Source organism: Lates calcarifer, linkage group LG11, assembly GCF_001640805.2.
Source record: "Lates calcarifer isolate ASB-BC8 linkage group LG11, TLL_Latcal_v3, whole genome shotgun sequence".
Classification (NCBI taxonomy): Eukaryota; Metazoa; Chordata; class Actinopteri; family Centropomidae; genus Lates; species Lates calcarifer.
The window spans coordinates 3,412,717-3,440,602 of record NC_066843.1 but is presented as its reverse complement, the minus strand read 5'-3'; the positions used below and the strand labels follow the sequence as shown (position 1 = coordinate 3,440,602).

Here is a 27,886-nt window from a genome sequence, read left to right as displayed (position 1 = left end):
AAACACACCATTAAAGTGAAATACTTTATTGTAACTAATGATTTTTTTTAAATCATAACATTGTATTGGTTTACCCGCGACCATTGTTTTAACTTGGGAAAACTCTTATTTTGAAGTAATGTCTTTATAACTTGCTGTAAAAAAAAAAACGTTTAGACTACAGACACAGTAGTTTAATGACTATACACACCGTAATGAACTGTGGTCAAATTAAAATTAGAGTTTGAAGTTAAGTATAATGCTGTCAAAAGCGATATCTATTTAACTTCGTGGACAATACAATATTTTCCTGTTGTGGAAGGGAGGCTCCTGTGCGGATGCGTGCGTGTGCCCGGCAACACTGACGAGAACACGCACGTAGCTGTCAGTAGGAAATGTAGGCGATTGGTGTTGGATGTACCCCTGCCGCTGTGCTTGGATAAATGAAACAAAGAAAGTCCTTTTTGTTACAGAATGAGACCTGTTACTTAGGCGATTGCTAGAATTTGGCGGTTGCAGTAAGTCCGCATGTCTAACCGAGGTAACGGGGGCATTCAGCTAAGTGGCTAGGCTAACAGAAACAGAACACTATCAGCGCTAATGCTAATAGTTACATTAGGCTAAAATAAGCTAACTTAGCTAGCTGATAACTTAGCTAGCTAGATCGGCGATTGTGGGACGTTTGCTCCTCCAGGTCCTCGCCCCGTTCAGCGGTTCCTTGCCCGGTCTCGCTCTTTCGTGATTTCATTTCACGGAGGAGGTTGCGGAACCGGAGCTGTGGCGGGGGGACGTGTGGACAGGAACCCCCTGGCTATCCAGGCGGACGGATCACAGTGACACGCCGGCCGTGGGTGAGTTGAGACTGCGGAGTTGAAGTTGCAGTTGACCGGGGCAGCAGGGTGGACAAGGCCGTGGACGCTGCTCGGCCGGGGCCTGGCAGGCAGGCGGGCAGACAGGCAGGGAGGGTGTTGACTATTAGCTGTTAGTAAACCATTTGTCCTGTGGGCTGAATAGGGAAGTTGAGTCGCTTCGAGTGAGGCCTCTAGAGAGGCTGTGACAACAAAGTGGCTGGTGTTAGCGTTAGCATGTCACCGATGTGTAAAAGCACTACTACAGACGTTAACCCGCCTCATCAGCAAAATACTGAATCACCATGGTTTTCCTTGGCGCTTTGTTGATAACGTTAAATGCCAGTGCACTGATACATTTATAGAGGAAACTATTAATGCAGCTCTGTCAACAGTTATTCTGTCTCTCTGGGTGTTAAATAATTATTGTAGTACAGCGGGGTATTATAGCTTTTTGATTTTATTTAAAGTGATGTTTGTTGGGAGTAGAGTGCTTTCACGTGTGTTTCTGAATAATAATGAATTACACATTTTCCGTCGTAAAGTCATTTAACTGTATGTCATTTTTTGTGTAGTAAAAGAGGAAATATAGTTTGTCTCTAGTTTTATTGCCATTTGAGCGATAATAAGCATAAAAATACCACGTATAAGCTTTCAAATAAAAACAAGTATAGAAAGGTTTGGGGTGTGTCTGTTTCTGTACACAGTTTCCCTCAAAATTTCCACGATTTCAAAATGCAGTTAACTTTTTTAGCTGCTTCTCTAATCCAATTCTCTAATTCAGTTTTAAGAAGAGGAACTTTGTGCTCATGCTGCGTAGAAAATTGCTTGAACACTTTGCTCATCTTTTGTGTCAGGTGTTGACCTCTAAAGGTCCCAGGGTCATGACTCAATGCTGAGATGATTTGTGTTTCTAACCACTCTAGTCTTGTTGAAGAGATTGTTTATGATCCAGATAGCTGCAGGTTTTACTTATTACTACAGTTATGACTGCGTGGATAGCTGCTCTCTGATAATAGAAAACTCACCTCCATCATTTTCTTTCTATTTGTGAAGGAGAGATCAGAGTGGAACCATGGCCGAACTCTCCACCTTATCCCCATCACCACCTGCACTGGGTGATCCACATGCAGCTCCCTCCATCCCTCCATCCTCAGCAGCACACCCTGCTCCCAACAGCCCTGCCCCCGAGTCTATACCCAAGTCTGCCCTCTACAATGACAAAGCTTTGACTGGAAACACTCTTGCAGCACAGTCAGGGGGTTCAGCCTTGACTCCCCACCCACCTCTGAGTCCTTCCAAAATCACTGCTGAGACCCCCCTCCCATCACTGGCACATGAGGCTCCTCCACAGAGAGAAGAATCAACAGGCAAAGATGTAGAAACTGGAGCTCATGTTGTTAAGCAGGAGGTGATGTCCAATGATCCAGCTGCTGCACAGGTCCTGAATACTGAACCAGAGATTCCAGCATTGTCGAATGAGAGTGAAGTGCAGCCGGCATCCCCCTCTCCCGATCTCAACCCTGGTCCTAATCTCTACCCCAATGTGCATGTCACCCACAACCCAACTCCTGTCATGGATGGTGGTCAGTTTACACCAGGCCAACCCCAAACCACTGAAGATTCCAGTCCCACACCTGCTCCTGCAGCATCCACCAATACAGCAGCATCGACAGCAGCTGAAGAGGAGAAACCTCAGCCGCTTCAACAAGCACAAAACCCTCAAAGTTTGCCTCCCCCTCTGTCCCCAAAGCCTGGTGCTCAGCCTCCCCCTCTGTCCCCAAAGCCTGGCGCTCCCAGCGAAGCAGGGAAAGCAGAACTGCCCAGCAGCCCCACCAGAGCTGAACACCCCAGCCCAACTGTCCCACTGATCCACGAGCCAGCCTGTGCCCTCCCGCTGCACAACCCCAGCCCCCGCCCGGCCCCCGATACCCTCAGTTACCTGGAGTCAGCCAGCCTCATGTCGGGGACGTTGGAGTCTCTGTCTGGGCTGGGAGAGGATGGGAGCTCTGTGGGCTCAGACTCAGAGATCAACGGCCTGACTGTCAGACGCACCGATAAATATGGCTTCCTAGGCGGGAGTCAGTACAGTGAAAGCGGGTAGGTATTAGGACAATAACAAATCACTCATACTCCCAGCTAATGTGCAGCGATATTGATCATGTCGGCTGTTTGTTTTCATTATGTTAAACAGCTAGGTCTAAGATGTTCTGAAATTAGATGTGTATTACGTATGGCTGTCTGAAGAGGGGAAAAAATGACACACCCTTTTTTACACTAAGGTCCTATGCAGATAGTTCTGTGTGGGCTGTATTCCACAACATTAGATAATGACCAGAGAGTTGGTTTACACAGATGAATGTAAATCCTGTCTGACTATCTTCCTTTTAATCGGCCACTTCCCTGCCTGAACGTTTTATTCACTCTGTCATCCAAAGATCTTTCCTGTCTTCCTCTCCTTCTCTGCTGCTCTAAACATATCTGTCTGTCCTTTATCTCCCCTTGGTCTGACTCAGATAATGCTGAGAGCAGGTTTTGTGACTCAATATGTACTGACTCTGTGTCTCTGTGGTATCACCCCTCACACCCATCCTCTCCCTTCCTCCCTTTTTTGTCAGATTTGGTTCTACTTTTCTGACAAGCTAATTGCTCTTCGGCTGTTGAATAATTGAAGTTTTATTGATTTGCCCTCAGTAGTGGCAGTGCATTCTGGTCACTGTTAAGGATGTTTTGTATCTGAGCAAATCAGCGTAATGTTGTGTAAATGAATGTAAGAGAGAAAGTGAGGTAATCCATTTGTGTCATTAGATTATAGATAGATAATACAAACACATCAGAGTGCAGTATTTAGGAATATGAGAAGAAACAGACTACCTCCCAGTTCTGTCAGCGATAGTGTCATTTTCTATTACTCACTATTACAGTGAAAAAGAAATCCGAGTTGAAGTTGCCAGACAGAGGGAGATGAAGTGGATTGATATGTTCAACAACTGGGATAAGTGGATCAAACATCGCTTCCAGAAGGTATGCATGGCGGCCTCACAGATGTATGTGTGTTACTTTGAGGCTTGACATTATGCCATAGCTGTTATCCCATGTTTCTGTTTGTGCGTTATAGGTGAAGTTGCGCTGCAGGAAGGGAATTCCATCCTCTCTCAGAGCCAAAGCCTGGCAGCTGCTGTCCAATAGCCAAGAGCTCCTGGAAGCCAACAAAGGGAAATTTGAGGTATCACTGTGACCGCATCGTCTTTTATTTTTTTAAACTTTCATGTGGATCTCAGAAGCCAGCATTTGGTAGCACTCTTCTTACTTGCAGCCAAGAGGATCTTCAGGAGGTAGATGACATTTTGTACAAACCTTTAGCCACATCTCCAACCGTCACCATATCTTCAGCAACACTAATGTCACCAAAACCACAAAAAACACACAGGACAGTTTTACATTCTCATAGTCTTGAAAATACTTTTATAGCACAACAAATACACTGACATGAGAACATGAATATTTAGTTTGATCTTTTATCCTTCAAATCTGTTCTTTTCTAATTCTTGAACTTCTCTCTCTCTCCACATAAAGTTGACTGTAACTGGTCTGAGAACATTTAAGGACTGTGAAGAAGCTACAGTATTTTCATTGAGTAACTGGCTCAAAGTGGGGACCACTGTAAAGGGAAGTTGTGGCTGAGTAGGGCAATTTCAGCTCCAGGGGTGCTAAAGGGGCGCAGGCGCAGAGCTAGTGAGCTAGTGAGCTGTAAGCCTCTTATTGGGACCGGTAATCCTGCCTGTCAGAGCTCTGCCCCCATGTTCACACTGGAGGGGGGTCTGGCCTCAGCTGGGTCTGGGTCCAAACAGTCGGTTTATTATTGTTCATGTTGTCTGAGGAAGAATTTCTTTTCTGCCTTTTGGTTTTTAATTTGTTGAGTCTCTGAAATGTGGTTTGAAGTCTAATCTACTTAAAAGACTAATTCAGACACTGATTCCACAGGTTCCTGAAAAGTTATCTTAAACTTGTATCTCATGTTGTTCACTGCAGGAGCTGGAGAGAGAGCAGGGAGAGGCCAAATGGCTGGACATTATAGAGAAGGATCTCCACAGACAGTTCCCCTTTCATGAGATGTTTGCTGCTCGTGGTGGCCACGGGTAAAAAAAAAAAAAACACACACACACACACACACACACACACACCCTAGTCTACATAAGGGAAACGCCTACGATTCACAAGAGTAACACCTGCACACTGAACATAAGCCACAAATATTTGTTATCTAACCAGTGCCGTGACATGTTTTGAATCTGGACAGATCTTTATCAGAATCAAAATCAAAATGTCAGACAGATAATGATACTGATAAAGGATATTGAAAACAAGGAAATCAGTGAATAATCTGAACTCATAATGCATATAAAAACATAATAGTTTCAGAAGGTAAGTGATTGAGATGTAGTGTCAAGATTGTTTTATTTTTAAGTCTTTTTTAGTGGCTTTCTTTTTTTCAGTAGACAACTGTTTTTTTTTTTGTTTTAGTTTTTTTTCCCCCAGGATTCCTGTTAGTTTGATTCCCATTGTTCCCCTCATGAGTCAAATGGGAAGTGCACATATTGGTGAAGAATTTTATTGGATTTGGCCACTGGATAATTTTGGTGTTTGTTCCTGCAGGCAACAGGATCTGTACCGGATCCTGAAGGCCTACACTATCTATCGGCCTGATGAAGGATACTGCCAGGCCCAGGCTCCCGTGGCTGCAGTGCTGCTCATGCATATGCCTGCTGAGGTGAGGAGCTGAGCCGACCAGGGAACAGATTCTCTCTAGGTCTATGGGAAATTAAATAGGTCTTATCAGTGTTTATTAGTAGATGATTTCACACGAGACAAAAGAGTTTCCATCTCAATGCCAGATTAATTGGCACACAAGAAGATGCACATTGCAAGCTCCAGTTTGTTTATGCGTTCACATGCTTGCTTAGAAATCATGTGTGGTTTGTGCTTATCCCTTCTCACCCGACACAATAATCAAGACAGAGTGCACAAGAGAAGGAGAGTGGGTGTGTACGGGAAAGGGAAACAAAACCGAAACTTTATTTGGTTCGTATTGCATTGAGGTTACTGACTAAATTAAGAATAGTTGCAGAGCGCACACAGCAGACTGGTGGCACTGCTGACACTTCATCAACTGTTACAGTTGCAACGTTTGATAACAGTATGGGATGAGGGTGATCTCAGAGACGTGTCTTATCTGTATTCAGACAGTTTGAAACTAGAGTTAATTCACTCCCATATACTGCTGTCAATGTGATACTCCAGTAGCAGTGAATTATTTTTAATGACTCTGAGACTGTTGATGTTTATCTCTGGTAGCAGCAAACTAAGCATGTCTTTATCTACGTGTTGCCAGAGTTATTATTGCATTGGTTTACTGTTAGAGAAGGACAGGGAAGCTAGCTATTAGTTTCTTGTGATCTTGAAGTAGCTATATTCTGAGTCTGAGAAGAAGTCAATTGTTTTTATGGTCACGAGAACATGGCTTTTCAAACTGTTTCTTGTATAAGATCGAGAACAGTAAGCTTGTTTATCAAGATGATGTGATTATTTTTGGATCACACCCTTGTATACGATTCATTTTGCCCTTTCTTACACCACATTGTTCATCTGTAATGTTTAGTGTTTCAGCTCCAAATAGACTGCTCGCAAAGTTGAAAGATCACAATGTGACCTTAACATCAGTCGCTCACAACAAACACAGGAAGACCGAGGAGTGAGAAGATTTTGTTAATGACTGTGCATATTCTATTTTTAAGAGAGCCCCAAAAAGAAGCAGAAAATATAAATGAGAACTGATGCAGCTGTGCTTCAGCCCACTACATTCTGGTGACATTTAAACCTCATCTGCAGCGACCTGAACTGTTTGCTTGTGCTTCTTCCTCACAGCAAGCTTTTTGGTGCCTCGGTCCAGATATGTGAGAAGTATCTCCCTGGCTACTACAGTGCTGGGCTGGTGAGTAAATGAACAAACCCTTGTCTTTGTCTGTCAGACCTTCATGTCCGTTCTCTCAGCTTTATTGACGTGTCATTTTTGTCTTGCAGGAAGCGATCCAGCTGGACGGCGAGATCTTCTTCTCCCTGTTACGGCGCACATGTCCAATGGCATACCGTCACCTCAAGAAGTTCAAGATTGACCCGATTCTCTACATGACAGAGTGGTTTATGTGTATCTTCTCACGCACCTTACCGTGGGCCTGTGTATTGCGTGTATGGGACATGTTCTTCTGTGAAGGTATCATTCATAGCCACACGGTTCATAGCCATTTCTCAATCTCTCTCTTGTGTATTTTACCCCAGATGTTTAAGAAAGCATGAGTGTATTGTGACTATTTATTTTTGCTCTGTAGTTTGACTGAAGTCTAACTTAAGTCTGTGGTTGTAGGAGTGAAAATAGTGTTTCGTGTTGGCCTGGTGCTACTGAAACAAATGCTTGGCTCTGTGGACAAACTTCGAGAACTGCAGGGCATGTATGAAACCATGGAGCGTCTGAGAAACATTTCCCCCGACAGTATCAGAGAGGACATATTGGTACAGGAGGTGGGTCTTTTGTTCTCAGACAAGTAAAACCTGCTTCTGTTTTTACTCAGACACACGAGGTATGAGTCATTTTGTCCCGTAGTGCCCGGTCCAGTAATCTTCACTTCCTCTGTCTGTCTCATCCATGTCTGATGTGTTGTCGTCCAGATTATTACGCTCCCAGTGACAGAGTCGCTCATAGAGAGGGAGTGCGGCATCCAGGTGAGGAAGTGGCGGGAGTCCAGAGGGGAGCTGACACACCAGCCGGGCCGCCGGCTCCATGGTACGAGAGCCATCTATGAGTACAAACGACGCGCTGCTTCCATCAGCTCGGGTGGCAGCTTCTCTTTCCTGGGAAGCCCCGGTCCCCCCACCTGGACCACTCAGGGCCTCCTCCAGCCTCCTCTCGCTCCCAGGCTTCCGCAAGTCTAGGGTTCCCTTCCAGACCAAGAAGGGCTCCTTCTCAGGGCCGTCAGGAATGGAGAGCCTGCCGCCTCAGTCGCCACCTGCAGTAACATTGAGCCCAGGCCGAGGCCCCAGCCATAAACCCCCCATTCCCCCAGGAGCAGGTCAGAGGGCACCGGCTCCTCACGTTCAGAGCCCCTTAGTTGGGAGTGCGGCGGGTTCATCACGCGGACCTGCTGAGCCCTCTGAAGGCACCTCAGCACAGGGCCAGCCTGCAGCTTCAGCCCCAGCACAAAGCACACCACCACCCCCCAGCACTCTCTCCCCCTCCCCTAAGATCGTCTCTGAGCAAATCACCCCCTACTATACCTTCTCCCACTGCAAATAACGCCCCTCTGCCCCCATGTCCAGATTCAAAAAAAGAAGCAGCGCCAGTGGCTGACGCCACAGCTGGAGAGGAAGAAGGAAAGAAGAAGAAGAAAAGCAAAGAAGACAAGAAGAAGGAAAAGGAAGACGAGAAGAAAAAACTGAAGGAAAAGAAGGAAAAGGAGAAGGCTGAAAAAGAGAGGCTCAAGAGGGAGAAAGAGAGGCTAGAAAAAGAGAAGAAGAAAGGGGGAAAGAAAAAGGACAAAGGGGGAGGAGAGGCTGAAGACAAAAATGGAGCTGCAGCAGCGAGAGATTCGGCCTAGTTTTCCACCCGTCATTCCAGGATAATGAAAAGGGACACTGAACAAAAAAAGAGGTCAGGGGAACAAAAGACCCCCAGAAACAGAAAGAGTGATTAATATAAAAAAAAAATGGGATGGCTTCCTAATGCATCATTTCAAAGACTTAATGTAGTCCCAGGACTATAGTGGAGAAAACTGGATCATGGTTTTAACAGCACCTCGGGGAGCTTTTTGCCCCTCGCTCAATGCTTTCTTTTTCACCGAGTTTTATTAAGATGAGACAAATTTCCTTTTTCAACTGGAGCACGGGCTGTGAATCTGAATAATGTTTCAGAAGATCATGGTCATCATCTCTTTTAGTTTTTTTAAATTCTTTTTTTTTTTTGTTTTTATTATTTTAATCAGATTGATGGCAGTGGTTAGTGGTCATCGATTAAGGGTTGGTTGAATGGAGCGTTTGCAGAAATAGTTACGGTGCCATAGAGTATGTAAATAAAAAAATCTACCTACAGTACATAGGATGTTGTTAGCACTCCATACGCCCGTCAGTTCTCATCTGTGGACAGGTTATCTGGGTGACTGGGAAAAAAAAAAAAACTAAGAAGTCATTAAAAATGCAGGCACTGAAGACAGAATCGCTAGTAATGTTGTTGAGGATGTATTTATTGTCATGTTAAATGTTGTGAGTGAGTGTGTGCCTTAGTAGTATAGTGCAATGTGTTAGTGTTCTATGTGTGGCCTCCCTGCTTTCAGTCTCCCTCTGCCTGCTTTTTTTCTCTCGAGTCAAACCATCATTGAATTCTCTTTGTGGTTCTTCCCGAACCTTTACTTTCTCCTGTCACTGGAATAAATCTGACTGGTGACGCAGACAAAAAGAGGGAGAAAATTAAAAGTACACCCAGACACCATGTAGTGGTAGCTATTTTTAATATTCTTCTGTGTGTGTGGGTTTTTTTTTTTTTTTTTTTTGTCTCTGACAAAACACACGGGGAGATTTATTGTTTTTATTTCAGGCCCCAGTTTAAATTTGTTGTGTCTGAGGTTGATTTTGCAAAAAGCAGGCGCAACATTATCAATAAACTGGTCATGTGAAAACATGTAAGCAGTGACTATACACGTCCTGCAGAACAAATGTCCATCTGTAAAATTAGTATTATTCTGCTTTCAATGAACAAAATCATATATGCATTTATTTAGCCAAATTTCAGTATGGGTAAGAACTTATTTAGTTCACTAACCCATTAGAATGTGATTTCAAGTATCTTAAGAGAATGAAGGATGATTTTTGCACTTGTGATTTTGTCACAAAGCACCACTGAAGTCGCCCACTCCGTTAGTGTAGTGACGTAGAACACGAGAGTCTCAACAGGCCGGTTTCACAGTTGTGAAATCTGTGCCTTGAGGACTTATAGGAAGCCACTTGACTGGAGGTGCCAGGTGTGCCAATGTAGCATTAACCTCTGATCTCTGATGTATTTATGTACAAAGTGGTTAATTTAATCAAATATAGTATATTATGAATTATTATTATTATTTTGGATCTGAGTATTTTTCTATGTGCGTGAGAGACACCTGGCTGACTGGAACGATGGCCGACTACACAGTGTAGTTGCAGGGGGATCATTTAAAGTGTTTATTTTTTGATTTTTTTTTCTTTTCTTTGCACGTTAAATCCTTTAAATTTTACACAACAAACTCGTTGCATGTTTTTTTTTTTTGCTGTTGGTTAAGTTTACTGTCATTGTTGGTTTGGTCAACTTAGGTTCATGAGTCTCCAGTTTACTGAAGTGCAGTATTAAACAGACGAGTGGAAAAATGGGCCTCCAGCAGAACAAACAGAGAGACGAGTGATACAGACAGAACATTTGGGAGTTGAAGGTCTTAATTGTACTGTATAATATACTAAGAGATGATTTTTGAGCTTTGAATAGTTCTTTAATTTGAGATCTTAAGAATATCTGTCTCACCGAGTTGTGTTGTAACATTCATAATGACTTATGGACTAACTCCCTAACCTATTTACACTCAGTGTCCTGTACTGTAACATATTTATGCATACATTAAATGGCACTGAACTCCATCAGTATATGATGAATAGTGCCAGGTAGTTAGTGTAAAACCATTTGATGGCAAAAAAAAAAACATTGATGCTCTTTAACTGTACTGTTTTCGTAGTTAAGGATTAGAGGGACTTTCGTGTAATTGTAGCCAACATGTCCTCCATACTCACTGTTTTTCACTTATTTCAGGTCTTTACATGGCTGTCAATTAAATATATAAATATCACACACTCCCTCCCTTCTCTATTTTGATGCCAGTGCATTTATAGGCACAGATTAGTGTAGTATTAGTGAGGATAACCTGAACACATCTATGCAAACCTTCCTCCATCATGACTGTTGATAGTGTGTGGTGACAGCAGCACTGATTTCACCTCTGATTGTGATGATCAGATGGGTGCCATGGAAAAACGAACTTTGTGCTTCAGTAGGTGTTTTTTTTTCCTCTCTCTCTCTCTCTCTCTCTCTCTCTGAGCACGCTTTCAGGCCCGTGGACTACAATATTTTATGAGCAATACGTCCTCGCAGCTCATGTCTTGATGACGATGACGCCATTTCTCTTTGTTCAGAGGGCTTGAGATGTCGTGATGATCAAATTAAGCTCCGCAATATTGAGGACGAATCGAGAAATCTGTTTCTGTCAGGACCGTTTGTGTATTTCTGCATTGATCCTGAAATCATTGTTCTTGATTACATTCGATTGGGAATGACCCTACTGATGCAAATACTTAAAGAAGCATTTTCAGCCATTATTCTCCCCAGGCCGTTACGTCTGTTGTGTTTTTAAGTTTACATGCCACTCTCTCTGGTTGAAAGTGAAATAAAATCATAGCTAATTGAATTCATTCCTTCAGATCTACAACTGATGTATTTAATTGATGATGATAATGACATTTGTGATGAGTAATAAACCATAATATATTAAATCATCATACTGTTTTTGGCTTTGTTGATGCAGTCGATGCCCTGTTTGCGTATGACTTATTCTGATGAAGAATTTCAGCCTTGAGATCAGGTTGTGTGACAGTTTATCTTAAGACTGCTGATTATGTTCTTGGAAACCTTATGGATTCTGGGTTGGATTGAAATAACCAGCATTTATTTTTAACCCTGGAAAGTCAGCTGCCACTACTATAATAGAGGTGGTTTGGTCTTTAATGTGCTGTTAATGCAGAAATATACAGAAGGTGCTGATCTGTAAGGATTAGATGTGACTTTCAGGCTCCGGTCTGCACATGCAGTTATAAAGAAGCTCCACTAGATGTCACTAGATGTGTATTCATGAGGGATTTTTGCTATTCATTGGACTTGCTCGCTCCCTCAAACCCTGTCCCACAGAGCCACTGAACAGACACACTATTGTACAAAAGGAAAGAGATTTTATTCACAGTTTGTCCCTTTTATTCGTTACAGAGGAAAGGCGAGGAAGAGTCCAGTCACTGAAGTCGAGACAGCTTATGGAAAAAAAGGTGATTTAATAGTTGCAAGAAGGAGCGGAGAGAAAGAAATCGAAGATTTGAATGTTTTCTTTCGGCCCTTTCTCTCCTCTCCTTCATTTTAAAAAATATTTCTCAAGGCAAAAAAGTTGCCGTCGCTTTAAGGAGGCAAGTTTTTCCCTCTCTGACCTGCCAACACTCTCCCTCCTCTCACCTCTTCCACCCAAGAGGACATCTTCAAAATTTGGAATGAAGTCCTTGTATTTTGTGCACCCCACCACAGTAGTAAACATGTTTTCCTCTCAGATACTGAGGGAAGCCGAGGGACACATTTTCATTCACACAAACACCTCAGAGGCTGAAGTGACAGGGCAGACAGAGATGTAGAGGTGAGAAGACAGAAGATGCTTGCGAGGAAAGAAAAGGTGTTTGAGAAAAGCTTGTGGATGGAAATGATGTTACAGGATAATTTTATTGAAAATCATCCCTATTCCCCATAAGCAAACATAGACACCCCATGGGTATCGGCCCTCTCATGTTTCATTGTGACAAGTCTTTGGTTTGAACATGAGTGGCTGAGCACATGGGTTAACACAGAAGGTGAACAGGGAGGAAGAGGAGAAAAGAAAAGGACAGGGAAGGCAGAATAGCAAAGGGAGTGCTGTCTTTCTTGTCTTCTAGCTTTCTCTTTACTCCTCCTTCTCCTCTCCGTGTGTGATGACGTAGCAGATGTTCTTGTAGTCTACGTTGCCGGCAACATCTGGGGGGAAGGCGGCCCACATGTTCTTAATCTGAGGGAGAGAGTGAGGGTCGGAAATTGAGGTAAAATAAGGCACAGTCTTGCAGATATTCTTTTTTTTGGAGAAAATGATCCACTGAAAGTTCACTGATTTTACCTCGTCCTTGTTGAACCTGTCACACTGAGTGGTCAGGAGCTCCTCAAGGCTGAAACAGGCAGATTTAAGATGTCAGATTTTGCTCTATTTGGACATGTGCTGCAGTGAATGGTAAAATGTGTTATTCAAAAAGTGCTCACAATTGCTTCTTGATGGTTCCAGTACCCTGGGGGTCCAGGACCTTGAAGGCGTTAAGAATAACGTCCTCGGGGTCAGCACCTGACGAGGACAGGAGGAAGAGGTGAGTCCACTGTGTCAGTGGTGGAGGGAGCATTCAAAGCACAAGTACAAGTAGCAATAATGCACAGTAAAAACTCTAAAGGATCATGGTTGATGTATGAAATGTTTTGTGTCATGCAGTAGAATACTTAAGTAAAGTACAACGGCCCGAAAATTCGACCATACAAGTACAGAGCTTGTGTAGAAGTAAAACAATACGATGCCCACCCTTCAGCTTCTCTCCGAACATGGTGAGGAAGACGGTGAAGTTGATGGGGCCGGGAGCCTCCTTGATCATGGCCTCCAGCTCCTCATTCTTCACGTTCAGCTGGCCTGAACAGCACAGACATTCGGATTAAGAGGGGAGACTGGTGAAACGCATATTTCATACATGCTTATACGTTGGAAATTTGTTCCACCAGGACTCACCCATTGAGGCCAGCACGTCCCTCAGGTCATCTTTGCTGATGATACCATCTCTGTTCTGGTCAATGATTGTGAAAGCCTAAGACAAGAGAAAGAGACTTGAGTTTAGTTCTTGAAGGAGGGACTGATGACAGATGGCGGGAGGTCGTCTGACAGGGTGAGACCTCTTCACGCTTTTAGGGAACGTCTCCATCAACAGTTTGTCCATTAAAGCAGCAGGTGGAGAGTATCTTTGACACAAATCTTGTTAGAGGATATTGTGTAGGAAGAAGGCTGCACCCAAAAAGTCAACCCCGACTGTAGTGGCCTTGAGGGGCGGGTATGGTGGGGGGGGGTGCTTCAGGAGGCCCCCAGTCTTTTCTTACTAATTTGGGAAAGTGTCATTAGGGAACAGCTGTCTGATCTGCTCACCCTTCATAACTTACATCCATGAAACCTAAGATAACCTCTTGGACTTGAACTTGAACTCAGTCACCGACCTTTCTCGTCACCGCCTTATTTCTCTCTCTCTCTCACATACACACACACACACACATACACACACTCGGAGCTTCCTCTGCTCTGACAGATACAAACACATCCCCCCCCCGGCTGCTATTTTTCCATCTGCGCAACGTGCTAAGATCATCCTAATCATCATGTCGTACATTCCCTGAGTGGCACTCAAGACGCCTGTATCACTTATCACAGGAGGAATGGTTCCTCTATCTGGAGCGTATATCCCCTGACAACGCACTGAAAACACAGACACCATCATTATCCAATCTCCTGACAGCACGTCCTTATAAAATCCTCCTCTCCTGACCTTACTGAACCCCCAACACTCACCTGTTACACCTCACTCCTTTTGCCTTTTGCTCCTAGTTTCTGTATCTTAACACTCGCCAGTGTCTGAGAGAAGCAAATCTTTAAAAATATAGAATGTGCAAAATACATTATGACCCCTCTTCTCTCTTTTAATATGTCACAGCCTTCAGCAAGAGACTTAAGCAGATGACTGAGTGACAGCTGGGGAGCAGGTCAAAGGTGAGTAAAATGTGGAGAGCTTCAGATGGTGTTAGAAATTTCAGCGCTCCTCCTAATGACATTCTCGTGCTTATTAAATTGTCAAGGGAGAAGCGAGGGGTGGGGGTGGTGGTGGGGCACACAAAATAGCAACTGCTGTGAAAATGGATCCCAGAGCTGCTTAACCAAACTCTAATTTTGGTCACAGTCTCAAAGAAATTAAACTGTAATCACACCAGCTTTAGCTAAGAATCTTTATCGGCTAACCAGAGGTAACACAGACGTCTGATCCCTCTGCTGCGAGTGATGCTCATACAGTAGAAAAAGGAGCTTCTTGTAGGGATGGACGATCAGACCTCACCTCCTTGTACTCCTGAATCTGGCTCTGCTCAAACATGGAGAACACGTTGGAGGAGCCGCTGTCTCCTGCTGCCTGCCTCCTCTTGGCCTTCTTTGGTGCCTGGAGAACAAACACACGGGTGAAATCACTGAAACCTTAAACCCTCTGTGATGCTCGTGCTGTACGGGCAGCAGTTCTCGGCCTTTTTGTCTTGTCTACTTGCATGTATGCACCAAAACAAGTAATCTCTCCCTGTAAATGTATTTCATTTTCATTGTTTTATTAAAATAATTATTAGGTGCCTGAAAGGGTCAAACTAAAAACAAAGATTAGGAATGTTTGGTATAAAAATGAGCATAAACTTTGTGTTCCTGTTCCATCAATCATCTCACTACTGCTCACATTTCTCTTTGACCCTTTGGAAAGGTCCTGACCCCCTGGTTGAGAATCACTGCCCTCTCAAGTCCAAGTGCAATCCCCAGGTTAGTAAAGACATTAATGACTTCACTAATAATCTGACATGCATTTTGTTTATGAGCAGGAGTAAGGTTTTTTTTTTTTATCCTTTTCCTTAATTTGGCCCCACAGATGTTTGAGTTTGACATGCAATTTGAAGTGTGTTATGTAAAACTAGGATTTAACAACACATTAGTACGCAAGCATCCTTATAACTGCGTCGCCAAGAGCTGCAGTTATGAAAAAAAAAACACAAAAAATGTCCAAAAAAAAACCACTTGATCTGCTAGAAGTGATGGCAAATGCTCTCATCTTTTTGATTATTTCAAGCTTAGGCAAGAAGAATGCATCAAAAAGCAGAGTTAATCCAAAGGGTTGGTTTGATTCCCCTGTAGATATTTCCGACAGCAGTGTGCAGAGATGTGGGAACCCTGGTACTCACCATCTTGAGACGGTATGAGTGGAGGTTTGGATGATCAAGAAAGAGAAGACAGTGTGAAGCCGCGTTATACGTATATTCCCGGGGGTTTATATACCCGCGCTCAGGCCAATCTAACTTTAGCCACAGCCTCAAGTTTGGATGGGGATAAAAAAGAGAGAGAGGGAGAGAGAGAGAGAGAGAGAGGATGGTCAAGGATGAACTGATGGCAAAAGTGAAGGAGACAGAATGGCGGGACAGCGTATCACCTTACAGGAGATCAGAAATAGACCCAGGAGTCTTGGAATTAAGTAAACCTGATAGCTGAGGGACCATGCAGCAGGTTTGCAGTCCCACGTGGACTAATAAGGACATTCGGGACATAGATGCTTGTTGGACCGCTGGACACTGTCTCTCCACCCTCCTTCTGTCCACCTCCATATGCCTGCAGGGAGGCACAGTGGCCACTCGCTGACTTTATTTTTGGTTTGTGATGTCCATTGCGATATTACAGACTGAGATACAAGCATTCTATACCCTCAGCAACTGATGCAGCTTTTACCCTGTATGTGCACAGCTCGGCTTTCTTATTTTAAGTGGTGTCAAAGTAATGATGCTAATATCAAATCTGGGATTGATTAATGACAGGGGCTCTATAGGACGACCAGATAAGGAGCCTGCTATTGACATGGAAGTGTCTGGATCGTTCCTCAAATGAATTAATTAAAATACCTCTTCACACAACAAACAATATGGAAGAAGAGAGATTTATTTAGTCTCTGAACAAGTACAAGGCAATATCGGGCTAAAACAGAGAATCATTTTATATCTTTGGATCACACAGATTTACATGTGTGCAGAAGTATTTATATATAAATAAATACACATAAGTTATATCTTGTTATTCTCCTGTCTTTCTTCATGTGTTAATGTAGAGCAAATATTTACTGTGCTTCAGTGTATTAAGGACACATCTTTATTTATGCTTATGTTTCCCTTTTCTGTTTGTTAAAAACCTTTCTTGTTCTATTCTCTCATTCTTTACTGCCTGAAAATCCTTCGCCTTCAAGAAACTACCAATAATGTCCTGTATTACGTTTGCTGATCAACTAAAAATACACTACTGTCCTTACATAGCTTCACCATCATCATCATCATTATGACTGATTTTTTTTTTTTTTTTTTTTTTTTTTGCCATCATCATCACCTTTGGCTTTTTTTTAGACTGGGAAGCAAAACAATACATAAAGGAAATTAGCAGGAAAAAAACAATTAAAGCAAAATAACTAATCACATGAATAAGAATTTAAAAATATAGAAGCTCATTCACAAGATACACTGATTAAATAAGTAGCTAGATCTTGCCTTAAGTAAAGGGACTAATACAATGATGTCAAAATATCCCATTACAAGTAAATGCCCTGTATTCAAACTGACTGCTGTGTATCAGTGTGTAAGCAGTGTTTTAGTGTTGTAGCCTGTAGGGGTCACATGATAAATCTTAGGGGAAAGCTGTACCTTAGTACTTGATGTTTTTTACTCAGGCTTCTGACAAAGTAAGTGACTATAAAGCACAGTGGTGGTTTATGTTGATGTGGGCTTCTTGTGTTGTTTCAGGATGGGTCTTGTTGTCAGCGTTAAATGAGCGACAACATGCCAGACGAGTGAAAGCGCCGTTAACCTCTGGCTTCAGTCCTGCTTTCTCATCACCACAAAGGTGTGTGTCTGCTGATTGGCCTCAGTCATGAACACTTTCCCACCTGTTTGCCCCCCCACTCCACCTCACACCGTCTACGCCTCATGCCCCGCTCCCCCCTTAAATATATGGGGATTACTTGGCAGGCTGATGGCAGCAGACATTCCCAGTAGAACATAAAAGGGACAGCTGAGGGAGACCAAAATAGCTAAATAAACTTGACAGTCTGCCAACGCGCCGGGCCTAGAGAGCAGAACGCCTTCCTTCATTTGTTTTGTCAGGTTTTATATCCAAATTTACCTCGGAGATAATCTGTTTTCATTTCAGTTACATCTTTGTTAATCTCATCTATTGGATGAATTTATTTTCGCTCTCTGCCAGTGACTGTTTGTGTTTCCACTGATCTCCTCTCCCTGACAGTCTGATCGTCAGTGATGAGTCACGTCGCTGCTCTTCACCCGTTTCCACTTGTGCGGTAATCTGGATCAGACAGACGTTTGTTTGTCTTGGGCGTTCGGGATATCCAGAGCCCGACGCTTGCTGTCAGTCCTGGCCTTGTGTTCCTGTTGACCTTTGACCTCTGGTTCACTTGATTATCACCACCTTGTTGGAGGAATGAAATGTGCTGCACCACATGTAGTGGCTGACATTTTTAAGGAGGGGGAGGATGAGCTGGACGTTTATTATGATGGAAATTTTACTTTTCATATTACAATAAAATTAAGGTGGAATATGTGTGGAAGGGGAAAAACAACTGAATGTGATCTTTAACAGACCATATAAAGCAACATGCAATAAGGACTGTGTCCACTCATTTCTACATGTTACGAGTCACAAGTCAGTAAAAGTAGGAGATTAAGGTGTGACATCTCAAACTCTTCACAGACGTGTCAGCTGCTGCAGTTTCCTGAATTTACGACGCAGTAAACAAAAACAAATCGGCCTGTCTATACAATGTCTTTACAAGCTGCTACCCTGAGAAAGTGTTTCCATACAGATGTGTGTACATTGCAGGGGCCGTCGCTGTAACGTGAAACCTCCCGCCACGCTCCTCTGAAGCCATCTATCACTTTTTAGATGATTGGTATGTGTGTCTGTAGGGTCTGGAATGTGGAGAAGCTCCCAGCTCGACCTATACAGGAGGAAGTCAGAGTCTGTCACGTTATACTCTGGTGTGTTTGATCACCTGCCAGCCTCAGGTTGCCCTGTTTTGTCATTTGATTCCAGCTAGGATTGCGTTACATCAATCGCCATACAGTAAACTTTATGTTTAAGCGCATGGTCAGATGTCAGCTTTAGCTTTAGCTTTAGCTTAGTTAAAAAAAGCACACTACACTAACACATTACAACATTTTTGTCACTAAGGATGTTGCTTTGTCTAATTAACAGTGGATTGAATAGAAATTTTAATAGAAATTACAGTCATGAGTGAATAACTCAATTAAAGACACCTAATTTTCCAAAATAGTTTTTTTGTCTCTTGCATTGTTCTATAAATCACTGTATTTTTTCCAAGTAAATCACGCTGCAAAGATAAAACACACTGTGCCTGCAGCACCCTCTGCTGTTCATCCTCTAACACTGACTGTATTATGTCTCATATTTACAAAGTTGAATGACAGGGAAGCAAAGTAACATCCCATCTGTCACTGTTCTCAGTGTTTTATAGTTTTAATGTAAGATCGAGACTAAAGTTGTGTTGTGTATTTTTGTAAGTGTCTTATTTCATCTCTCAGATCTCTGTCTTATCTAAACTAATTTGTGACTTCCACTTGTCTGCCTTGACTTCAGGGTCCTGGTATCGTTCATGCTGCCTCATTGTCTCACTGTCATGGGAAACTACAACACAGGCATGTTATTAGTAACACCTGTGTCAAGTCAGAATGCCTGCGGTGAGAAAGGCCTCGTGTCTCTCGGTCATCCTCATGTATTAGTGTGAGTATATGAAAAATATTCTCATGTTTTAAAACTTCCTGATGTGGACTAGAACTTGAAATAAAGTGATGTTTGTTTTCTGCAGCAACTGTTTATGAGACATTTGAGTCAACAGACCGATTTTATTTTTTCATGCAATGAAAATATATAATACTCTTTGCTTAATAAAGCCTTTTTACACCAGGGATGAAACTAATTGCACCACATGTGGATGTCTCATTGCTCAGCGAAATGTTTGTATGCACTTGAAAAGCACAGGTGAAATGAATGAAGACTGATTTCCTTTAAGCTGTTCCAGTTTCAGGATCCTGGTCCTGCTGCATGCTGTCACTGCCGTGTCTTTCCAGGACACTTGAGTAGAACAGAGTGATTGTCAATGTTATGAGTATCACCTGTGTTTTTTATACTATGATAAGTCAGCATGCTGTGAGAAGGAGCCAATCTGCACACCAGCAGGTTCTGTTTGGTCCTTGTTGCGTCGCCGTGGACACAGTCTTGGCTCAGGGCGAATCAGGAACGTTACGGCTTCCTGTCACATGATTCATACGTAGAAATAGCTGATGCTAATCATGTGAAGCAGAAGTACTTTTAGCACATTTACAGGTGTCTGAGCCGCAAATTCTCCAGTTTGTAAATACAGGTTAACTCAAAACACTTTGGGTTCAGTTCCTCTTTGACACACATGAATCACCTCCGTCTCAGTTCCTCTTACTTAGTTTCTCAACTGTCTTTTTTTTCACTCCAGGTTGATGAGATCTCCATCACTGTGCTTCTCCTCTGCCGCCTGTCGACTCCTCAGCCAGTCCTCTCTGGCTTTCTTCACTTCCTGGCCGTAATAATCATGAAGTTTGCTGAAATCCTCAAGTGGATTGAAACCCACCAAAGGCCATTCGCCATATAAAGGCGCCGGTCCGTTGAGTGGTGTGACATGAGCGTTTCTCCTGGGCCACAGTTTAGGGGATTTTTTAGCCACCACTCGAGTGGGTATTGAAGGTGCTTGTAAAACTGTGCCGGCACTGAGGCTCCTGCCCTCCCTCACCACTGCTGCTGGCCCCTGCACAGGGAAGAAGAAGCTGGTTGTGGACTGTTTGAGGGCACTGACAGAGGAGCTGTGATGGGATCCATCAGAGCCTTGTTGCTGTTTAGCCTCTGCAGATAGAAAACATGAAATGCACTCTTAGAAATAAACAAGTCCTGAGTAAAAATAGCCATAAACTTCAATCTATAGAAATAGGAATTAGGATCAGTAAACAGGATGAGACCACGACCCTCCTAACACACCTTCATACTGCCTCCCTAAGTCTCTCACCAGCAGGGAGAGGTAACAGTGACTGGCTGACAGCAAAGCTTTCACCCAGCTCTCCTGACTCAGACGATCCGCTGCTGCAAATCTGTAGGTTTTGAGTCCAGGCCCCTCAAACACCAGGGAAAAGGCAAACTGTCCGTCAGACTCCGAGTGTCTTACCGCACACCCCTCCAGCACGATGACACCCAGCAGGTGTCGGTCGGCCGGGCGCTCCTGGTAGAAAAGCAGGTTTGCCTTCAGGACGAACCACCTCCGATGGTAGGTGGCATTTCGCTCTTTCTATAAAGACACAGTGAAGCAGGATGAGTACATTTTCTATCAAGATTCAGTAATTTGATACTGACTGTGTTCCATGTTTGCTCACACCTTTTTGAAGAGATATCCCTGTTTATCTACTGGAGAAGTGCACGATAGGTAATGGGTCAAAATCTTTTCATGGAGCTTCATCCCAATACCTGCAGAGGAGAAACCAAGTACATCAACTTAAGAACATGTTTGAGCTACTTCTGCTTTAGAGTATTTCAATTTTATGCTAGCACAACTAGCATAAAAGTTGTGCTTCACTTCACAATTCAGAGGGAAATACTGACACAACATTTATCTGGCAGGTGTGATAAGTTACTTTGCAAATGAAGATCTGACCACATGTTAAGCTCATAAAACAATAGAGTTTTAAAAATAACCCAGTGGTTTTCAACCTTTTAGCTTGTCACCTTCACAAAATGAGGAGTTTCTATTTGGGGCTCCTTATGAAGTTTCACATGTCTAGGAGTTGTTAGCAGCTCAACCAACTAGACATCTCTCCTCTAAACTTCTCATGTTGTTTGAGAAAGAAAGAGTCAAAATTTTAGGTTCAGAAAATACATCTCGTAATACATCTGTGCTTTTACTTAAGCAGGATTTAAAGTTGTTTTACTTGTAATGGAGTATGTTTAAATGAATATATTGGTACTTTTAATTAAGTAAATCTACAGAATACGTCTTCCACCACTGGGTATTTATACTACAACATTTTGCAAATATCTTTTCATTGAAAATGTTCAGCAGCAAACCAGCCTGATTTTAAACAGGAAGAACAATAAGTTTTCACTTTTCTATTAAATTATCATAATGATAATCATTATTATTAAGAATGGGAGGATATCAGAGAACACTGACATTAATATTAATAACCTCCTTATTATCACTATGCTGAAAGCAGCTGCCAGTGTCACCCCACAGACAGACAGACAGACAGACAGACAGACAGATCGATAGAAACAAAACACAATTTAAAAAGCCGTAAATTATAAACACATTGTGACTCCAAACATACTGCATTTACCTAATACCAATAAAAACAGTGAGTCAGACTTACCTGTGTTGAATCCTTCACAGGGTCACTTTACCCTTCTTCACAGCCTTTACATTATCTACATTTGCAGATATTTTCTGCAGGTCCTCGTCGTGTAACTAAACGTAGAGTCAGTTGTTTTCTCTCAGTTCGATACATCCAGATCCTGACAATGCTTGATGATATAGTTTCAGGTTACTACCACTGGTTCTCCCTCGGGTACGAGAGGACGAGTGTTGAAATATAAATAACTCGACCCACTTCCTGGTAACAAAATCCTGACACATTATATTCTCTCTCCTCTACGCTTCAGTCTACCTTGAGCAGAGGGGGGGCACACACAGCTGAGACGAGCAGTCGAACCCAGCCTCCCTGACAAGAGCTGCTACCTGGAAGTGAGATGCTAGATGTTGAAGTGGAGTCTGAGGTCTGCCTCAGCTCTCTCTCACTTCTGCATTTTGTGTTAATGTCAAATGAGTTTTATTTAAATCTCTAGAGCTGTTGTGACTTAGTAGATGGTTGATTCTTCAGAGAGATGTGCAAAGCTTCTGTTCAAATACGCTTGAAAATGACCTTTTAAAAATGTGCCTCTACATCTCTTAACTTGTTGTGTCTATTCTTGGCAGCTACTTATCCTTTTTATCCTAATGGACCTCAAGGAGTTCCAAATCCAAAAGAGTCCAAAGTGTTAAGATTTGCAAGTCCTTATATACTCTGCAGCTCTTCCTACCTAACATGTCTCCACAGTCTGAATCCAGTGCCAAAATCAAACCTGTAGGATAAACCTCAGTGCAAAAGTTTTAAATGAAATGCAAAAGAAAGTTTTGAATTCCTGCACACTGTCATAAGGTTTATTAAAAAATACAACATTTCAGTCATGGACGTTGGTCAGGCATCAAATTCAGATATTTATACTATACTATAGTTTATACTATAACCAAGCAAAGGGAGTCACAGACACAAGCTGCTGAGTTTTGGTTTTATCATCAGAGATGTCTGATTGTTTTTTTTAAATATGAGTTTGTTAATCATTTTAGTACTTTTGTTGTCTATTTGAGACAGTTATCTAATAAACCAGAGAAGAGAAAAGTGTAGGATGAGGAGTAGATGTTCCAGGATTTGATGCAGCTGCACAGTTGGATATTGCTATCTCAGCATTGCTGAGACTGTTGCTATAATTTAAAGACTGCAATGGACAGAAGAAGTCAGACCTGAAAGAAACTGTAGTATATTCAGCCTCAGCTGCAGTATCATATAGTTTCACCTGGGAAACTCCACTGATAGATAATCTAATGATGGAAACTTCAATGCTAATACATAAAATGTACATTCCTGAGTGATGAAATAATAAGTTTTGTCTCTAAAATACCAAATAATATAAGAAAAAAAATCATAAAGCTCGATATAACATGTTTTAAAAATCCAAACAATTAATAAATTATTAGAAGGGTTTCTAGCTGACTGATTTATTGACTATAATATCGTTTACACCAGCGTAACAACATGAGAGGCCTGAAGCTCCACTCCTCACCAGGTGGTGGCGGTAAAGCATCCTGTCGGTGTTTGTCAACCGCTGACATTTAAAAAAAAAAAAGCGAAGAAGAAGAAAAACCACGAAGAAGAAACGAAAACGAACGTCGCTTGAATTATTTTCAGCAGGTTTTGCCACATTTTACTGTTAAACATCAGTTTGATAACCATGTTTGTATATTTTTACACTCGTCGTGTGCAAACGTTAGACTTGAGTCCTTAACTAAATGTTATCTCACCTCTAGCAGGATTGTGGACTGTGATAAATGCCGTAGTTGCTCTGCATGCGCTGTTGTTGGCTAACATTTTTAGCAACAAAGCTAAGTTCTGCGGTAACCGCTCATATTCACGACGTTACAAGAATCTACTCTGTGAACGTTTTTTAGAAATAAAGCTACTCACTAATGCTACTGCTCACGTTAAGTTCCGTGAGGGGAATAAAACAGTCGCTGTCTTGCCTCCTGTAGCACCATGCCGAAGAGGAAAGTAACATTTGAGGACGGGAATGGAGAGTTTGACCTGGAAGACGACCTCCCAAACAAAAAGGTAACACAGTGCTGCGGTGGTGTAAATGATGCTGTAAACTCAGACACGCAGAGTAACCGCAGAATCATCTTGGCTCGTTGTCTCCAGTTAAACCAAGCAACATTCACGCCAAACCATTTTCACCAAATTCTGAAACTCAGTTAGGAATATTGTTGAGTTGTAACGATAGGTCCTGTCAGCAGTTTGTCGATTTATAGAAAATTACTAACTAAACTAACTACTACATTAACGTTACTATTATTTTAGCTAACATACTATAACACGAGCTGATTGAGTTTTATTATATATGAAGATTTGCAGCTTTTCTCTTTCATATCTCTTATAAACTGATTATTCTTCTGTTTTCGACTGCTTGCTGAACGGAACAATTCATTTGAATGCATCATCTTGGGCTTTGGAAAATTACAGTGTTCACCTTTCACTGTTTTAGATTGTCAGCCTAAAAAAATCTGTTTAAAATCACGCCTTGTATTAGAGAGAAGCAAACAACACTCAAGTCAATACTGTAAGAACCTTTTGGACCAAAGAATAAGCTCTGTTAGACCACAGTGCAGGTGAAATTATATAAAGAAAAATCAAGTAAGTTGTCTTGACCTGAGGTAAATGTGCTTGTTTCGAATTAATGCACCTGTCCCTTAACACCTTTTCTTAAAAGTGCAGAATTACCCTTATCCTACATTACTGTAGATGGTAAGTGATGTAATATGTAATTTTTTCTTTCTCTTATTGTGGAACAAGAGTTGTGAGGCTGTCAGTGGACCAGGCTCCAGGTTCAAGGGTAAACATTCCCTTGATAGCGATGAAGAGGATGAAGGTGAAGACACAAACAGCAGCAAATATGATATTCTAGCCAGCGATGATGTGGAAGGTATGTCTTGTTGATTACTGGAACTTTTTATTTTTAACTTTTTTACACATACAGTTTAAAGGACATATTTTTCTGTTCTTGACAAGTGTAAATCTACAGTTTTCCCCACACTGACTCAAATAAGGAAGGCTTAAGAAAGCAGGCTTTTAATAAGAAGGGGCTGAATTCTTTGATGATGGAAAATTTCTTCCATCACTGCTTTGCATAAGTGCCATAAGTCTAGTAAGATAGTATTTTTCCTTTACATGGAGTGTTAGTAATTATGTCACCTGACACCATGCTAACTTTTTTTCAGGTCAAGAAGGAGCAACAATCGACTTTGATGAGGGAGTTTCTATTACACCTTTCAACCTGGAAGAGGAGATGCAGGAAGGACACTTTGACTCAGAGGGAAATTATTTCATCAAAAAGGAACAACAGATTAGAGACAACTGGCTTGACAACATTGACTGGGTAATGGCATTTTAGGTACTTTAACTTCATGTTTGAAAACTTTTCAAGTACTGAGCAATAATATAGCAAACTTCTTTTTTCCCAGGTGAGAATAAAAGAGCAACCTTTCAAACAGAAGAAGAAAGGTCTTGGAGCCAAACGGACACGCAGAGCCGGTGATGAGGATGAGGCTGAGGAAGAGAAAAAGAGAGAAGAGCAGCAGGCAGACCGAGAAAATGAGGAAGAGGAGGAGGAGACGGAGCCTGCTGAGGACCCCCTGGCATCCTACACACAGCACCAGCTCACAGAAGCTGTGGTCGAACTGCTGCTACCTGGGGAGACAGTCGCTGCTGCCCTCCGTCGGCTAGGAGGCCTTAGAGGACGGAAGAAGGGAAAGCTGAGAGGAAGAGAGTGAACCCACAGAGGAGGCCAAAAGGGATACAGAAAAGCTTGAAAAGCTCACAGCTCTAGCTGACAGACTGGTTGGATCTGGGATGTATGAAATCTACCAGCAAACCTATGAAAAACTGGCCTATTTGATGAAGAGCATGACCAGCAAGAGACCAGCTGTGGGGAAGAAATCCAGTGGTGATGGTGACGAGGAAGAAGAAGATGAACTGGACATGTTTGCAGATAAATTTGATGAGACGCATGGTGGTAGATCAGAGGATGAAGACAAAAGAGGTAACTTAGTACTACATGTGTGTGGTTGTCCTCAGTATCAGAGATAATCTTGCTTTGTTTAATCCACTTTTGTCTTTCCTCAGTGAGCGATGAAGTGATGTGGGAGTACAAATGGGACAATGAGGATAATTCAGAAATCTATGGCCCCTTCACCAGTCAGCAGATGCAGGTATTCACTCACACCAGTTTACATTATTTCTTTAGTTTGCAGGGGATCAGAGAAAAGGAGAACAGTAGAAATACATGTCTTAAATGTTTTTTTTATTGCACTGCACTGATATCTTTTCACTTATTGAGCTTGAATGCTGTTTTCTCGAAACAGAATATGTTAGAATTCATTTGTAGTATTTAATTTGGCTAGTTTTATTTTCTCAATGAAAATAAAAATAAAATAAAGGCGTTAAGGAGGAAATTGTGGATTTTAATTCTGTAGGGGCTCAGATAAAAGATTTGTAAGTAACTGATGGTTGCTTGAACCTTTTGTTATTCGCCATATGAAATATATATGAGTATACTCATGTACATTCAGAAACATAATTTGCACTGTACAGAATAGCAACTTTACGTTACACAGGTTTTGTTTGTTTTTCTCCTACAAACTAATGTACCTTCAGACATATTAGTAAATCCCATTATGTTAGATTACTAGATTATCAGGTTGCAGGCTGTTTCTACCTTTAACCTCAATCTGACCAGGTGGGGTTTAATCTTCTTATTGTCTGTTTTCCAGGATTGGGTGGATGAAGGCTATTTCAGCAGTGGTGTTTACTGCAGGAGGGTAGACCAGGAGGGATCTCAGTTCTACAACTCCAAGAGACTAGACTTTGACCTCTACACATGATTTCTGTTCAGCCTTAAACGATCACAGCCATCATGGTCACTGTCACCAATCGTGTTTTTGCCCCTCAACCCCCCCCAATGTCTGATCTATCATTTTAACAGGGACTTTGTTTTCTGTACGTTGTTTTTAAATAAATAACTCATGTATGTGGTGTTTCTATCAGCCATTCTGTTTCTTAGGTTCATTTCAAGGCTTATTGATTAAATTTTAATAACTGAGCCAGTCACATTCCCAGTGATATCTGATAGAATTATTATAATTATCTTGTCAGTATACAGTATTTTAGATGTTGGCACATATACTGGTAAGAGTAAAAGATAGTACTATATTAGCCTTCCAGTTCAGCCATGTTTTTTCATACCTCAACACTGAATGGCATTTTTGTCATTTGTTTTCAGTAGATCACTTTTATCTTCTCACATCTTTAAGTATTCACAGTAAGATACCAGCAGTGCTGATTCGACTATGGCTACTTTGCATGTAGTCACAGATCCATCAGTGTTACCTCTCAGGACAGGCTTAATTTTGTCAGTATAATTCCGAGTGTAACTACTTAATAAAAGGAATGTTGATTGGCATCTATTTTGATAATATATGTATCTATCAAGTCATTTTTAAGTCAAATATTCGTGTCGCTGCTTTACTTGGTTTTACTGAATTGAGTATTTGTTGATGATTTTTGATGACATCATGACATAACAATTTGCATAAAAGTAGGCCATGTTTCAAATTCAAATAAGACTTATGGAATATTACTTTTTTGTGTTACTGTTAAATCTTCGTGTTTATATCAGAAGTATCAATAAAAAACAACTATATCTATATCTATATACTTCAGGTAATGAGGGCATTTTCTACTATTGTCTGATATTTTATACACTGAACAGTCAGTTGATTTTTATAGAAAATGATGGTCATCATTGACAAAACATCTGAGACCTTAACCACAAGCAACCATAATGCAACAATAATTATAATAAATATAACTGAAATAATCCAGATTT

The 27,886-nt window shown here is 41.8% G+C and overlaps 4 protein-coding genes across 4 annotated transcripts; 2 read left to right on the top strand and 2 right to left on the bottom strand.

Moving 5' to 3' along the window:
- Positions 1–345: 345 nt before the first annotated feature.
- On the top strand, positions 346–12,050 carry LOC108880618 (TBC1 domain family member 10B). The gene is given in 13 exon segments (XM_018672200.2): positions 346–830; positions 1,884–2,927; positions 3,752–3,851; positions 3,946–4,053; positions 4,860–4,966; positions 5,484–5,598; positions 6,753–6,770; positions 6,772–6,819; positions 6,909–7,098; positions 7,249–7,403; positions 7,551–7,739; positions 7,741–8,145; positions 8,147–12,050. Coding segments are annotated over 12 exon segments (2,790 nt in total). The 5' UTR covers positions 346–830; positions 1,884–1,902; the 3' UTR covers positions 8,477–12,050.
- A 354-nt stretch (positions 12,051–12,404) lies between these two features.
- mylpfa (myosin light chain, phosphorylatable, fast skeletal muscle a) lies at positions 12,405–15,897 on the bottom strand. Its single transcript, XM_018672201.2, has 7 exons — positions 15,736–15,897; positions 14,859–14,957; positions 13,496–13,571; positions 13,295–13,399; positions 12,988–13,066; positions 12,848–12,896; positions 12,405–12,742 (listed from the first exon to the last, which is right to left on the bottom strand). Exons 1-7 carry the CDS (start codon positions 15,736–15,738, stop codon positions 12,641–12,643), a joined length of 513 nt encoding a protein of 170 aa, XP_018527717.1. The 5' UTR covers positions 15,739–15,897; the 3' UTR covers positions 12,405–12,640.
- A 3,547-nt stretch (positions 15,898–19,444) lies between these two features.
- On the bottom strand, positions 19,445–22,584 carry pheta2 (PH domain containing endocytic trafficking adaptor 2). Its single transcript, XM_018672230.2, has 4 exons — positions 22,006–22,584; positions 21,015–21,103; positions 20,624–20,927; positions 19,445–20,491 (listed from the first exon to the last, which is right to left on the bottom strand). Exons 2-4 carry the CDS (start codon positions 21,093–21,095, stop codon positions 20,079–20,081), a joined length of 798 nt encoding a protein of 265 aa, XP_018527746.1. The 5' UTR covers positions 21,096–21,103; positions 22,006–22,584; the 3' UTR covers positions 19,445–20,078.
- A 1,038-nt stretch (positions 22,585–23,622) lies between these two features.
- cd2bp2 (CD2 (cytoplasmic tail) binding protein 2) lies at positions 23,623–27,044 on the top strand. The gene is given in 9 exon segments (XM_051073897.1): positions 23,623–23,640; positions 23,760–23,843; positions 23,979–24,057; positions 24,796–24,925; positions 25,221–25,378; positions 25,464–25,762; positions 25,764–26,041; positions 26,125–26,210; positions 26,772–27,044. Coding segments are annotated over 7 exon segments (1,137 nt in total). The 5' UTR covers positions 23,623–23,640; positions 23,760–23,843; positions 23,979–23,982; the 3' UTR covers positions 26,883–27,044.
- The last annotated feature ends 842 nt before the right edge of the window (positions 27,045–27,886 follow it).

Bases quoted from the DNA above. Each gene is read 5' to 3' on its own strand.
- mylpfa (XM_018672201.2), bottom strand. The intron at 13,067-13,294 runs GTGGGCATCGTA...TGTCCTCGTCAG, and splicing joins GTTCGGAGAGAAGCTGAAGG to GTGCTGACCCCGAGGACGTT. The intron at 12,897-12,987 runs GTGAGCACTTTT...TGCCTGTTTCAG, and splicing joins GGAACCATCAAGAAGCAATT to CCTTGAGGAGCTCCTGACCA.
- pheta2 (XM_018672230.2), bottom strand. From the start codon at position 21,095: ATGAAGCTCCATGAAAAGATTTTGACCCATTACCTATCGTGCACTTCT. The intron at 20,928-21,014 runs GTGTGAGCAAAC...GTGTCTTTATAG, and splicing joins AGGGATATCTCTTCAAAAAG to AAAGAGCGAAATGCCACCTA. The intron at 20,492-20,623 runs GTGTGTTAGGAG...TTCTATCTGCAG, and splicing joins CTTAGGGAGGCAGTATGAAG to AGGCTAAACAGCAACAAGGC.